Raw genomic sequence first — 16,080 nt, 5'->3', positions numbered from 1 at the left:
GAGGGGTCCAGCGCGGCCTGCGCCATGATTTTCAAAAACAGGAAAATCATACTGCCTTTCTGTGTGGAATATCTGCCATTCTAGGGCTAGCCTACTGTATACTGTATAGTAGTATAGTAGTAAGTAAGTAGGCTTAGGCTATATATTTGTGCTTGTTAAAAGTATCACTGTAACATTTTTGACATGACATAAAGCAATCTGAGCGATTTATCAATGTCCTGGCCTGTATATGGTGCACTGCTTTGAAGCAGTCTTTGCTGTCATTAGATATAATGTCTCATGTCCCTCTGTGGATTGTATTTGCACCCATCTATATTTTCTTCTGGTGCCACAAGGCGCTGCATTTTGTATTTATTTATTTTTAGACTTGGAATACTTTACATTATGTCACCACCTTTAGTTTTTCAAATGCCCCATCGATAATAGTGGACTCTTCATATCCCACAATGCATTGTGAAAAGTAGGTTACAACTGATCGTCACTACCACAAACCCTACATACCACCATGCATTGTGCTTAAAGAAAGATGTTTATTTGGCACAAATCTTCTTCTTTTTTTGCCGATGAGTTCACTATTAGTCCTCTACATATCTCCCGATATAGGCAGTAGGGTCGTGAATGAGTGAGGGATTTCAGACACAGTCAGTGACTTGCCTCAACTCATATTCTTTTGAGAGACTCATTTGCAGTTCAACTCCTGTACTTTTTGGAGTGACTCACGGCTCTCAGGGTGTCTGTGGAGGTTTGGGTGAGGAACAGGAACCTTGACTCTCAAAACTTGTTGCTCTTCCTGGCCACTGTGAAAGCAATACAGAAAATATTAGCCTATTTGTTAGACCTGAAATCAGAACCAGGACCAGTATTTTAGATGTACAACACTTAAGACTAAACTAGCATTTCACCATTGATACATCAGAGCTATATTTTGTCTCAGTCTTCATTGTATTTTACGTATATGATAGTCAATCAGGCCAGGCACAAAGGCGAAATGCCAGGGCAGGAAGGCCAGCAAATAAAACAGATTTTAGTCCATTTAAATAATTAATTGAATTTAAAGGTAATGATTTTGAATGTAATATGCAGATCTGCAGTGAAATTAAAACATGATGGTATTTACAATCTGATCCATGCTCAGCCCTGGCTGCACCAATCAAAGTTACTGGATTGGTTTAAAGATGGGGACTCAGGGGAGTTACGAATTCAGAATCTCAACAAAATACACTGGTGTCTACATGACAAGAAAGAGACACTGGTGTCTACATATTTACAAGAAAGAGACAGAGGAGAAAGTGGCACAGTCAGCTGGGGCATTAAGGCCACTGTGGCCTCAGGGCATGCCATTTTTTTTGAGGGGCACAAGGCCAAACTGAGGGGCAACGGCGGCCATGGCCTTCGTGGCCTCCCTGAAATTCCTGCCCTGTAGTGTAGTCAATACATACTGTACTTGGTTGTAATACTTGTAATAATTTGAATTCCAAAAAGGCTGGTCATTGGACAACATGAAATGCAGCTCAACTCAACAATCTGAAACCTGGGGTGCCGGGTGGCAGGGTGGGGCAGTTAGTGCACAGATCATATCGTTGCTGTCGGGCAGAAACCTCCTATCTCCATATTCTAACTTTCTGTGCTTTTCCGTAAATTAACGCCCAACTTGATCATACTACAGCGTGACATTTAAGTATCAAAGCAGCAGATCTGCCAAGCTCAAAACGTGTCGCAAAGCGACCCGTTTTGAGCTTGTGGATCTGCTACTTTTGAATTTCAATCCTGAAAAGTAACAGTTTTGGACCTGACAGAGACTATCCTATATGCTCATTGTGTGCACGAGTCCAAGTTTGAACCCCTGACTTGTCCTTGCATGTCTACCTTTGCCCTTGGTTTCTGACTCTCTACACTGACCTATCTGAAATAAAGCATACAAATAGCAAAAATAAATCTGAAACCTGAAACCTGTTTGCTTTAATGAAGCTGCATTTAATTAACTGTAATTAAAGGTAGGGTACTGTAAGTGATCTTTGGTTAAAATAAGTGTTAAATAACACAAAATTCTGATCGTACGCATTGCTATAGACTAGAGTGTCTGTTCAGTAACAGGAGTCTCCATGTCTCTCAACCTCTTTATTAAACAGAAAATGCATTTTCAGGTCTGGATACCAATTTTATCCAATCAGAGAACTCAAGTGAATACAGACAGAATACAAGTGGAATTGGAAGTGACGACACAAAGAAATGCGCAGACAAAATTTTAACTGGAACACTATAAAAATGATAAATGGGTTCATTCTCCTGATTGACTGAAATTTTGCAATTTCTTTTGTTTATTGAAGAGCTGGAGAGACAGGGAGACTCCTGTTACTGAACAAACACTCTATAGCAAAGAAAATAGTGTTTTTTACTTTTTTCATTTATTTTATTTGATTATTTTATTGTATATATATATTTTTCATTTTCCAAAAAAGAATATTAAAAATAAATGAAAAAAGTTATATAAAAAAAACACGGCCCCCTCGCGTATTAGGAGGACAGGGTGAGTCACCAGAACCAAGGACGGTGTTTTTGATGAATCTAACATGCTAAAAATGGAGTTTGAAGTTATAATGGGTTTGTATAGGAAGGGGGCGTATCTCATAAAGTGAAAAATATCTAAATATTGAATCAAGCAACTGGTCTGTGGGGCTCACAAAAGCCTGGGTAGACGATAAAATGACTCAACGTTTTTTTTAAAGTGAAATATCCCGTTAGGGACCAGTCGAAATTTACATAAGGGGGGGCATGGAGGAAAATAGGGGAGGGTCATGCCTTTCTAATTTTGGTCCAAGGGAGGGTCAGCTAATTTTACTTTGAATCCAAGGGAGGGTCATGCAATTTTGAATTGATAAAATAGTCCGTTTTTTATATACCTTTTTAGTACAGCAGAACAGTGGTCAATGACCCCTCTCCATTTCAAAGGATACAAAGAATTCAAATCAAGTAACACCTTGTCTATTTAGAATCAATGACGGTCGTTAACAAGCCATCAACGCACAGCGAGTGTGAACGACCCAGTCAAATCTATTCAGCGTCTTAACGATGGTGGTTGAACAATTAAGCAAAACTTCAACAGGCGTTATTGGAGAGATGCATTATAAATAGGCCTACTATAACTGGATATTCATAATCATTTGAAGTAATTCTGTGCATGTGATTAATGTGGATCTATATGGACAGTTGTGTATAGATGCCTAGCTCCACAAGTAAAACCAGAAGCATCAGGCCATAATTGATAGCCTAATTTGTTTTATGTAGGCAACAGTGTAGTTGTAGTCACTGTAGTTGATAATTAAAAGGGCAGAGTGACAAAAGTTTTAAACTACTGGTTACCAAATATTCAACTTTCTTCAACCTGACCAGGATTCAATGGGTTTCCCACATGTAAGATGAGAACACTATCCATTCTGCTACCACTACTACAGATACACTGTGCATTTAGCAAGACTGACTACACTACAGCAATGTTCTAATCAATGTGGAAAGCAAAACATTGGACATATCAGTTTTAAATGTCATGTTGTATTTGATGGGGAGGGTTAGGGGTGTCAAGAATTTCACAATACGATACATGATGTTGGGCATGATATCGATATGATATATTATTAATGTTCTTTTCTCATGTATCATCAACATTGGCCATCATCTTATAAATAACGTTATAAAGCAAGTTACAATTACAAAGTGCTTTGTACACACAAATAAATACATTTGTGCAAGCTTAATGGAGAAGTGAAGTTCTCACTAACTATAAACCCATTGTTTCAGAGGACAGATAGACACTAATATAACAAATATAATATAATATAAGACTGCATAACTATAAATTCCACAAACCTCATATTTTTGTCATCGGGACTTTACCAACCAAGTGCAGCCTAGTTATTTCCAACAGCTAAAAAAAATCTATAATACCAGATACAGTATAATACAATCTTAGATTAGATGTAGGCCTATTTGAGAGTGCAGATGCATGTCACATTAACGAGCGTCAACGAGCATTAGCTGACACACAACACCTCCCCTCTGCAGTGCTTTAAACTGAAAGTGACTGACTGGAGTCTGTTTCATTTCTCTCCAAAATACCTTGAATATGATGGAGGACATGATTAATAATTACTATGATTATGATAAGCTTTACATTTCATATCATACAGTAAAAACTCCTAACTTTCACCGGCAAAAAAAAAGAAAGTGTTTTTTTTTATTAAAAAAACAATTAAAAAAATATTACGATACAGTATGACATCATGACAATACCTATCATCACATTTTAATACCACGATAGGCTATATCGTGACACAATATATCGTGACACTTCTAGGCGGGGAGGGTTACTCTTTTTTTTGTAATCACTTGGGGAGGGTCATTGATTTTTTTTTTGTCAAAGGGAGGGTCATGGCATTTTAGATCAGGGCACATACATTTCCTCCATGCCCCCCCTTATGTAAATTTCGACTGGTCCCTTAAGTAAAAAATGTGAGTACCATCAATGGTAAAAAAGAGCAGGTACCTCTCCCAGAGCATGCCAGTGTGTGATGGGCTTGCGAGGGTAGGCTAACATTTCATTCCAGTGGTTTCGTCCAAGAACCTCGGCATCTGGCCCAGTGCGACACACACCGATCACCTCGTTGTGTCCAACCCTGTTAACAAACACACACACACACACACACACACACACACACACACACACACACACAAACAGTCATACAGAGACATGCACGCGAAAATACATCAATTACATCAACACAGCCATGCACATAAACACACGTCTGTCTATTCAATATGGGTAGTGTTTAGGAGAAATAAAGGAAAAATAAGCATTAATCCGTCTTGAAAGGAAGCTGAAAGTGTATTATATGTTTGATTAAATAGTCGCAAGCCTTAACTACTAACTATTTAGCTCCTAAGAGTCGTATAATTAGCCATCTAAGGTCTCATTAATGTTTTTATTCCCACCAAACCGGAGCGGCTAGGGATTATGTTTTCACTCCTGGGATTCTGACCGTTGATTTTGTCGACTAAAACTATGACGAAAAATGTTGGTCGACTACCTTTTTTCACTGACGAAAACTAAATAAAAACTAAATAAAAACTCAGCTGCGATGACTAAAACTGAGACTAAATATATTGACAATTTCGTCAACAAATAAAAACTAGACTAAAATGTTAGTGAGGGACGAGTGGAGAAGAGATCCAGTGTTGCGCTCGGGTGTTGCACTCTGAAAATAGCAGATCTACAAGCTCACAACGCGTCGCAGCGCGACGCGTTGTGAGCTTGTAGATCGGCTATTTTCAGCATGCAACCAAGTGTAAAATCAGCCATTACGACGCCATCAAGGCACCGCCAAAATACATTATAGTCGACTAAATCAACTGTAGATTTAACTTTAACTGTAGATTTTACTTTGAACATGCCGCCATGGATTGAAAACTTCCTCTTCCATGCTTGACATGTCCATTCAATACATTTATTTCTATGGCCAAACCACTGACCTATCATAGTCCATCACCGTGATGGACAGGCTGACTTGTTCCACGTTCTCTGGTGGAATGTCAAAGATGATGGCCTCGTTGTACACAGGGTTGAGTGTGCTTTTCTTGATGGTGGTTTTCCTCTTTTTCAACCTCCGTCCATCACAAATCAGGGAAACCTTCACATACGGGTCTGTGAGATGCAGATCAAGTTATCATTAGTTCCAGTTACACGGTTACAATTATTACACAATCGCCTGATTTGCAATTACTTGAGATAATCGTAATTATGTGTGTTTTGCATAACCGTCTTTATCGTTTCCGTGTTGAAAAATTTTCATACATCTTCAAACGTTTTCAGAAAATAACAGAAACAGTGTCTTATTTGTTTGTATTGTCCTTTGTTTTAATGGTACAATGAGATACCAGGGTTGTGGCTCTTTCGGAGCGGGAACTTTGGGGGGGTGGGAGGGGTAACATACATTCACTGTTTTTGTATACCCTTTGATATAGACCTGTATGTGAAAATATAAAATAAAAAAACCTTGAACAAAAAAAAAGAAAATAACAGAAACAGCAGATCTATAAGCTCACAGCTCAGCGCGATGTGACACGTTGTGAGCTTATAGATTGGCTATTTCCACTATTTTACATTTACACTTTTTTGAATGTATACGTTAATTAAACATGTCAGTCATTTAAGTTATGTCACATCTGCCCTGTGCAACTTTTGTTTACAAAGCCTAAAAGCCAACAATTCTTTTTATGTTTCAACAATAATCAATGCCAAAAACACAATTAAATCATTAATGACGATTATTTGCGTGACAATTAATCGGCAAGTACAATTTCATGATCGTGACAACCCTATACACGGTATGAGTGTGGTTGTAGAACAGTTGTTGAGTTTGAACATTGTGACTTTGATGATAACATAATATTTGCATTATGGCCACCTAATGGTGAATTGGTTGGAAAAGTTCTATAAATGGAGTTGGTACAACGTTTGTTCAGGAGGAGGACTACGCCTTCAAACAATAAGATCGTTATTCACCCTGCTTTCCCCCCACTCTATTCCCATGCTCCATTCTCTATTCCTGGTTCACTCCTCCAGGGTAACGCTCCTTGATCAATCGCCATGGTTACTCAAAATCAACTCCTCCTACTCACATGACAAAACTTATCTCCCATGGTAACTGATCACAACTCCACCCATACTCTTCTCCGTGACTTTGCTGCCATGGTAACTGATAGCTTTCCACCTGAACTCCTCCCCTTTCACCAATAAGCGAGGAGTAGGCCTATATATACCTGCCAGGTCTACCTGTCACTTGTACTTCGTATCCCTCCTTCCCTCCCTCCCCTTTTTCTTCCAGTCTTCTCCGGCCGTCTCTTTCTCTGTCTCTCCTTCTCTCTCTCTCTCCCCCCCCCCCCCCCCCCCCCGACACGGTCGAGGCAGATGGCCGCCCACCCTACAGCCTGGGTCTGCCTGACGTTTCTTCCAGTTAAGGGGAAGTTTTTCATCGCCACTGTCGCAAAAAATTGCTTGCTCAGGGTAACACAATGTCAATGTCCCCCTCCTCTCCATCCAGCCATCCATTATCAATTCATTTATTCCTGTCAAGTCTGCACTAGTGAAAAATGTACTGTCTTCATGATTGCACTTCTGATTAGAAACATTGTCACTTCAAACTATGCAGAGTAGAGCTCTTCATGCCATGGGTCCACCCGAACCCGAAAACATTAGACCCACCTGACAGAGCAGATACAGGTCCAAAATCTTGCCTTGTCTCACGAGTACATGATCATATTCCTTTTATTTTTGTTAGTTTTGAGCCAATGCAATATAGTTACATTTTATTTTCCCTTCAATTACATTTTTGCTTTTATTCCAGTTTATGAGATAGATTTTTTGCCAAATTAGTTTTTTAGTTCGTGATAACAACATTGCAATGTCCGTGTATTATGACCCTGGTGCTGTGACAGGAGTTAACCTATTTTGCTGTCGGGTTACCTGAAGAGCCTGTGATGTCCATGGCTTTGAGGTTTCTGCATTTGATAACCGTCAGCGTCATCCTCCCCGCTGTGGGCAGGTAGCAAAGAGAGTACATGATCTCGCCCAGGTCCACGCTCTCCTGGAGGAAAAAACAGAGCAGAGAACATTAAGACTGCATTCAGTGCACTCACGTATTGGTTTGTTTTGGACCAGTGTGCTCAGTGTCTTATATCCGAACGCGCCCATTGTATAGTTCACTTGACCGCCTTGATGTAGGATTCTCAGGTATATACTAACATTAAGGCAAAATGTGTGGCAAAATTACAAAATCACTCTGAAAGCAGAGAGATTATTGTCCTGGCATGGCTTAGGTCCACTTATCATTAAAGGGCAAGATACACATCAATTAATCACTTGTCCTGATGATGAGTGTGTGACAATAGACCCTTTAACAAGGTATGAGTGGTCACTTCTCTGGCGGCTTGTAGCTAACATGGACTTACATGGACGACAATGAACCAGCATTGCGGTCTCTCAAGTAGTGTTCATCTGGAGTAAACATAATTATATTCAAAATAATTGAAACCATCAGAAATACTGTTCGATTTCTGACTTACCCTAAATATCCCCAAATGTACTGTGGTGTGAAGATGAAAAGCTACTAAAAACTACAGTACAGTATGTAGAGTCAGTACTCAGTAAGCACAAGCTGAGATACTTGATAAGAAATGGAAAACCCATACACACCTCTAACCATCTTAAGCCTAAAAGGAGCCTAAAGTTTTATCATTTGAACATTATGATGGTCAATGCCTTAAAGTGTAAATATTGTCCTAGGGTACATCAATAGTACTATACTTCAAGATTAATCTGAGATTCTGATCCTGCACTTTGCTGATAACAGCAAAGAAAAATTAAATAAATCTTCAAACTAGAAACTGATAAATGTAAAAAGGATTTATATGAAAGACAAGAAACGCAAGGAACAGTATTGGGGTTACTGTAAGTGTTGTCTCGCTGGTTGTTCTTCTATTGTCAGTACTGTAGAACATGGAGAAGCTAATCTGAGCCTTAAAACAATAGGCATGAAACTGAGTATTCACTGTACAATAAAACAAAACAAAAAAAACACTAAAAAAATTGCATAATGCATTGCTCTGTTGCTAAATTTAACCTTGTAATATAGACATAGACATGTGTGTGGGTGTGTGGATGATTTCTCCAGGGCGTTGGAATTATGCAATGCGTTCCGCCTATGGGTTCTTAGAGCAGTATTGATGATTCAGTGGAATTTTCCATTAATAGGTGCTTTATGACAACAAGTGAAACAAGGTCTTATCCCCTTTATTTGTGTTCTCCCTTGATAATAACCTGGAGCTAGTCTCACGTAGCCTAATCTCTCAAGACAGATTCAGAGCTCCGCAGCTGAATATGTCGACAATCCCCCATTACAACGTGTAGAGTTGTTGTAATTAGGAATGAAAACAACGGCACACCACCGGAAGAGAAGGGCTGAAGGAGAGTGAACGGGCCGACATCTGGTCAAATTCAAAAGGAAAAAAATATTGTTTTCTTTTTTTTGCTGATGGGTTTCCATATTGCACATAGCCAGACAGTCTGACTGTCTGACAATCTGATTGTCTACTGATACGTCTGGTGACATTTAAATTCAATATAAATTAGTTGCTAATGCCCTCAGACAAACCTAGCCCACTGCTTTGAAAACCAATCCTGATACCTTTCCAATATGTCTATAAGTCTTTGCATTGGTTCTGCTATGCCGTTATTTATTTTTTACCTGAATGCTTTCCACCCGGTTCGAATTTCTATGTCACCGCATGTATCGGTACGCAGAGATCTCCAAGCTTCTGGCTACATGAGACTAACCTGAAACACTGAAGAATTCAGTCATCTCCCTCATACATCAAGAACATGCCTGCAAAGGAGATACAGTACATATTGCATGTTACTGTAATATGTTGGTGCGGGACCCTACTCACGGTGGTTGCTGCGTGAATGTCTTTCCACACCACTGCTTCCCTGGAGAGGTCAGAGAGTTCAAAGAGGTTGTCCACCACCACCTCACCGATCATGTCGTGGCTGGTGAAGCGGTCAAAGTCGAAGACGCTGAAGTGCAGCTTGCGGTTGCACAGCTCATCGTATTCCACCGGGAAACAGAACGCCTCGTCGAATGATGGGTTGAGATTCTTGCGGTGGACACGCGTCTGGAACTTCTTCTGCCTCTCTGGCAGCAGGTAGATCTTCACATAGGGATCAGAAGTGCCTGTGAAGTCCTTGGCTGGCAGCTCCAAGGCCTTTAGGATCATCACCACCAGAGCCTGCTCCTCGTAGTCGTAGCGCAGCGAGAAGCTAAGTTTGCCGCAAGTCTCCACAGGCTCCCTGGTCCCGTTCTCCGAGTCCACGGACTTCTGTTTGTAGAGTTCAGGCTTTATCCTTCCAATGCTTACTGTAGATGACTGGCGAATAGGAAGGGCGTCCATGCTGAAGTCAACACTGGTGACATTCATCTGGCGCGGCAGGTGGCGCCGGAATGAATTGTGCCTGTTGAAAAGGGTAGAGGCAGGGGGGTGTCTGATAAATGTCTTAAGTGCCAGTGAGATGCTATTCTACCTTCACTTTGGTGTTAATATGTTCAGAAATGATTACAGTACGTCTAAAAAATTATGCTGTATGGAGGTAACCTATATAAATATAAAATGTATGTTTTCTCTAATTCCCTTCTTTTGCTAATTATAAGAATGCAATTTGTCAAACAACTTGTAGCTCACAGTAGCCGCAATAAATTTGGATGAAAAACAATTCCACGAACTCCTATGCCTTTGACATTATCCTCAAAGACAAGGACCAGTTATATTAGTAATTATATAAAGCGGTCATAATAATTTTCTTTCTTTCATCTTTAGCAGTGTGGCTTTGAGTTCAAGGAAACATATTTTGTTCTAAAAAAAACCCTGCTGTTTCTAGTGCTGAGGCCATAATTGAATGAAAATGGGCAATTTCCCAGAATTCACTAAGTGAAGGTCCATGAATTGCTGGATTTCTCAATATGTTAGGAAATTGTGACTGCACTTCACTTACCAATGTTGTCACCTAGCAACTGGATTTTCTCATTTCTATAATAACTTTATTATTATTATCATTATTAATAATAATAAAGTATCCTCATCAAATGGACCCGTAGGGTCCATTTGTACACACTCAAGAGTTATGGGGGTCAAACCTTTGGCACAGACAAGGCCAAGTCTTGCCACGGACACATGTGTCCGTATACGGACATATTGATGACCCCTGATCATCATCTTATATTGTATGGTTGTGTTAGCACAGTCTTGTGGAACATGTCCCACCAACATTTCTCTGCTTGTACCTGTAAGAGTAAGTGTCAAATAAATCCCTCTTGATTCCTCTTGATAATGAAGCAAGGATGGACACTGGTGGACTTTTTGGTTGTTTTTTATTAATAGGATTTTGTGAGTCTTTGCTTTTATTGGTGGTGCTGATTGATTGGTTAGTTTTTATTTGCTTTTCGAAACCTTGTATGTTTTTATGTATTAACATCTTTGTATGTTTTTTTTTTTGCATATGGATGTTTGTCTTTTATGGTTGAAGCAATTTCCCAAGCAATAAAGATGACTTTAACCTTACCTTGACCAATGGATTGATTTTTTATCTCACTCCACTACTATGCATTGCGCAGGCCTATTTATTTGCTCACACTTGTGTAAATTCAATATAAATCCCTAATATACATGTAAATATTTGCCCCTTAACATAAAGCATAATACCACTGTTTATATCCAATGTTTACACATCCCTGGCCCAGCCCCAGCCCCGGGTATGCCAATTTGCTTCCACGCTATTTAGATGAAGCTGAGAGTGTATCACTTAATCAATCTCTGTGGACTATAACACTAAATACTGTGTGTATGTGTGTGCGTGTGCATGTGTTGTGTGTGTGTGTGTGCGCACGCGGGGTGCCAATTATTTTGGGATCTTGACATAACAGGCTTGTTTTCATTCACATGTGGCCTCTCTGGCCATTTGTACTTCATTCAGATTTCTGAAATAGGTTATATAAAGTAAACTTAAACTCAGGAATCAGTAGTTATTAAAGAGTAAATGGAAAGTTAGAGAATGTACTGCAGGCGGGTGGCGATCAGTGATATGTCTCTCCTGCCCCTGGTCAGTGTGTGATTCATGCACCCGGACAACTCAATCGAATCTATCAGTGTTCCTCCTTAATGACAAACTATAACAAGTGTAAGTGTGAATAATGGCTTCCTCTGAGCAATGGAGAGCAGCTGCCTCATGCGCTCACTAGAACAAACCCCTTCTAGCACTCCCAACCCACAGCAATGATAATTATCCTTTAAACACAGTCTCCGCAAAAACAACGGGAAAGCTGAAGCTGATTGTTTAACCCATTAAGGCCTGAGGCCAGTTCTACAAAATAATGTCTTCTAAATCCCAACAGTTTTCTGAAAAATGTACTGGTTATTGGCTATGTCAGTGGTGCACAAAACGTTTTCATGTCAAGGACCCCCAAAACTATATGTATTTGGCCGCAGACCCCCATCTCAACATTTTTTGTTCCAGGGACCCTCATGCGCAATGAAATATATATTCAAAGATTTCAAAAAAATCAAGATGAAGTATAAAATAATGGTTAAAGTGGCTCAAATCTAAAGTGGCACTTTACGCTTTCCCGGTTTTAGCCGGTTAATTACCGGTGCTGCTTCCCCATGTTACCATGGCAGCTTGACTCCCATGCACGCCCAATGCATCGCTTGGTGGTGAATGATTATAGGTCTTTAAAGCGGAGCAATCAGACATGCCATTGCCCTGGACGAGCCTACAGGTCAGTCAGACCATACATGGCGCTCCCTGGCAGCATTGCATGGATTAGTGTCACATGTGCCATGCCATTCCAAGGTTATTGGCCAATCCCTTATAATGCAGTCTATGACACGTGCTAAACCGCCTCCAGGTTCCTGGTCACATGAACTGCCATGACAGGTCTTGTGTTATGTAAGCAATAATAATAATAATAATAATTATCTATCTGTCTGTCTGTCTGTCTCTCTATCTCTCTATCTCTCTCTATATATATATTGTGTGTGTGTGTGTGTGTGTGTGTGTGTGTGTGTGTGTGTGTGTGTGTGTGTGTGTGTGTGTGTGTGTGTGTGTGTGTGTGTGTGTGTGTGTGTGTGTGCGTGCGTGCGTGCGTGCGTGCGTGTTTGTGCATAGCCATAGCAGTGCCATAAAACAAAATCAAATCTGAATATTATTTGCTAATGCAAAGGCTTTATAGAAAAACAAGACCACACCGTGTCATAACATTTTGTGTGCTTGTGTCTTTTACTCTGTTCTTGACATCCTTCATTATGTCATTCATACACAGTAGACAGATAGGGTGGTGTGGTATTTGGGGTCAAAGGTGGTTTACAGCATTGGTTCTCAAAGTGGAGTCCGGGGACCCCCAGGGGTCCGTGGGGGCGTTCCAGGGGGTCCCCAGCGAAATATAGCATCACAATAATTTTAACCACTTTAATATGTTATACTTTGACTATTCAAAAATAGCAGATCTACAAGCTCATAGCGCGGCACTCGGTGCCGCGCTATGAGCTTGTAGATCTGCTATTTTTGAAAAATCGTGAAAATGTGTACAAATCTTTGAATATGTACTTTTTAAAAACATTTGTCGCTACAAATGCTTCTGGGGGGGGGTCCCTGGAACAAAATATTTGAGATGGGGGTCCGCGGCCAAATACATATCATTTTTGGGGGTCCTTGACATGAAAAAGTTTGAGAACCACTGGTTTACAGTACCTAGAGGAGGACGTGGGTTCAGTCGTTTGTCTCTGGATCTTGACCTGCTGGCTGAGCTTTTCCTTCAGAGCCGTCTGCACGTCGGCGGGGATGTCTGGAGACGTCTGGCTGATCTTCATGGCTGCCTCCAGGAGCTTGACAGAGCTCCGTCCATTCACCTTCTTCACCTCTGGCGGCTGTTGCTTCGCCACCTCCAGTGGTGCTTTTGACGCTGTGATGGGCAGGGGGCTGGGCGGGGGCGCCTCAGGGAGACCGACACGGAGGACATGCTCCGTATGGGCGGACAGAGCCTTACTCCTCCAAATGGGCCAGCACAGCTTCCAAAAGACAAAGAGAGAGACTACCAACAAGGCGAGGCCACAGAAACCCACGACCACGGCAAGGAGACTAATAGAGATGTCTATACATGTAACCACAGACAGAGCCAGAGAGAAAGACGAGGAGATATGGGGGACGAGCGGTGGACATTATAGGACAGACACACATGCAAGAGAGAGAAAGAGAAACAGGAGAGAAGGCAAGCTGTAAGAGAGAGGAGGCACCTGTTTGACAAGGCAGGATGATGATAAGTCATCCCAGCCTTGTTCAAGGTGCTGCTGCAGAGTATCACGTTCACAGGCTGAAACAATATGAACCACAAGCTAATACAAATCTCTTGTCCCTCTAAATGTCAACACAGTTACTGTACTTTCATTCATTAGTAGCCTATTTACAAGAATAGTTTATAGCTATATCGTGCGTAAAAGTTTTAGTGACATTAATTTGCATTGCTTAGTGAAAAATCTAGAAATATGTGTTTTGTAAAAACGATTAATTTATCCTCAGATTAAGACTCAGACTGTCCAGGAAAAAAATCGAAATAAGACACATTAGTGTGAGAAAGAAAGGAACACAGTTTATTTCTTTAGTCAGACATGCACCATAGTTTAGGCTATAGCCTATTCCACCTGTTGCCACAAAACAACTTTTGAGAACTAGTCTTGGCTTCAAATAAGCAAACATTTCAAGGAATTCAGGGAGTCTTTTTGATTGATTGATTGATTAATTGATTGATTGATTAATCGATTTGATTGATTGAATACTTTATTAGCAGTTTGTTTAAAAAAAAGCACAAAGTATCCTACAGTTCCATACAAAAGGATGCTAAAAGGATTAAACCCAAGAAAGCACTATGGCTAGTTTCCGTTGGGGTTCTGCGTATTAAATTCATCCGAAAGATTATTGATTGTTGATTATTGAGAACAATCTCGATTTTTGTCGTATTTACCTGCGTTCCTTTTACCTGGTATGTTGCTCTCCAGGGGAAATATATCCGAGCATTTCTCCCGGTCTACGTGCCCTGCGAGGCAAAGTTCCGTCACTATTTGGAGAGCCCTTTGGCACAGGCTGACGCCGTCCTGATCCGTCCGGACGCCCATGGCTCTCCTGTTAAGCCATCGCACGGTGGAAGAGGAGGCGGGAGGATGGTTCATCTTCTGGGGACCGGAGGAGTGAAGCCTCTCCACGACAGATGTCTGATGACTGGGAGAACCGATGCGTCCTCATCCATGTCCACTGCGCTGCGTGCGCGGAGAGGAGAGGAGAGGAGAGGAGAGAGGAGAGAGATGTGACAACATGCGCGCTCTGTGCATTAAGAGCAGTTGGAGGCTCGATCCTTTAGTGCACTGTTTCCCAAACAGTGGGTCGGGACCCACGTTTGGGTCGTGGGTCCATTTGTATGGGTCGCGAGTAAATGTGTCCTTAATTTTTTGTTTCTTACATTTTGTTTTGAATTGTTATTATTTCTGAATATTAAAAACAAAAAATACCTCATAAAATGCATAATGTTTCATCGAAAGATTTTTTTTTTTTTTAAGAATTAAATGAACTATAAGTGCTCCTCGGAACACAGGTCTCCGCCAGGTCAGTTAGGTTATTGTGGATCAGCAATGCTTGGAATTCACCAATCAGAATGGAATATGAAAAATCTGACGGATCCGTCTTGATCACTTTACTGTAGAGATAATGTTTAAACCGATTTGCGTGATGTTTGGACAAAATCTGTATGAGTAATATAATATAATATAATATATATATATATATATATATATATTTTGTACAAAAGTTGGCCTGCGGTGGCGCTATAATCAACACATTCTGTTGCTATAATAGGGCAATGTTAAAAGGGTGGCATTTGTTCCTCAACATAGTGCAAATGTGCATGCAAAGTTTCACCGCAATCAGACACTGCATGTGTTCATGATTTGCATAATTTTGTTAAAAACAGGCCACTCCTGCAAACTTTAGATTTCTTAGCCAATCTAGCCAATCAGGATTTTACACAGATCGTGCAGTTATATGTAAAAACACCAATCGCTGATTTGAAAAATTTCAAGTGGGTTTCCTCGGCCTAGTGGGAAGGTGCATGCAATATTTCACGGTAGTCGCACGCTGTGTTCATGATTTGAGGCATTTTGTTCAAAACGGAGCACTCCTGCAAACTTTGGAAGCCAATCTTAGCCAATCAGGATGGAATATGAAAAATCGGACAGACCCGTTTCGTTTAATGACTATAGAGATACTGTATTACTGTGTACCAGCTACTGTCAAAAATCGGCCTCCTGGTGGCAGTGGTGGCGCTATAACAGGCCGATCTGAATTCAGGGCAGAGGTTCTGCTCTGGCATCCAGGGAGTGTGCGTGTGCAGTTTTGCTGCAAACGGCCCAACGGTGCCGGAGATTAGCTGGTCACAA

At 40.8% G+C, this 16,080-nt stretch overlaps 1 protein-coding gene across 3 annotated transcripts; it reads right to left on the bottom strand.

The window, feature by feature from the left end:
- Positions 1 to 725: 725 nt before the first annotated feature.
- syt10 (synaptotagmin X) lies at positions 726 to 14,820 on the bottom strand (the record flags this gene model as incomplete). Of its 3 annotated transcripts, none has more annotated exons than XM_080421327.1 (7): positions 726 to 797; positions 4,541 to 4,670; positions 5,524 to 5,695; positions 7,517 to 7,637; positions 9,499 to 10,060; positions 13,349 to 13,748; positions 14,592 to 14,820. In XM_080421327.1, the coding sequence occupies 7 exons, from the start codon at positions 14,818 to 14,820 to the stop codon at positions 726 to 728; spliced, it is 1,686 nt and encodes a 561-aa protein (XP_080277453.1). The 3 variants fall into 3 exon arrangements, with proteins under 3 accessions (XP_080277453.1, XP_080277454.1, XP_080277455.1); XM_080421328.1 differs by having other exon boundaries at positions 14,616 to 14,820; XM_080421329.1 differs by having other exon boundaries at positions 14,631 to 14,820.
- Between the last annotated feature and the right edge of the window lie 1,260 nt (positions 14,821 to 16,080).

Source organism: Gymnoscopelus braueri (genome assembly GCF_963280865.1).
Source record: "Gymnoscopelus braueri genome assembly, chromosome: 23".
NCBI lineage: Eukaryota > Metazoa > Chordata > Actinopteri > Myctophiformes > Myctophidae > Gymnoscopelus > Gymnoscopelus braueri.
The sequence above is the reverse complement of the archived record's forward strand: the minus strand, read 5'-3'. Positions and strand labels throughout refer to the sequence as shown.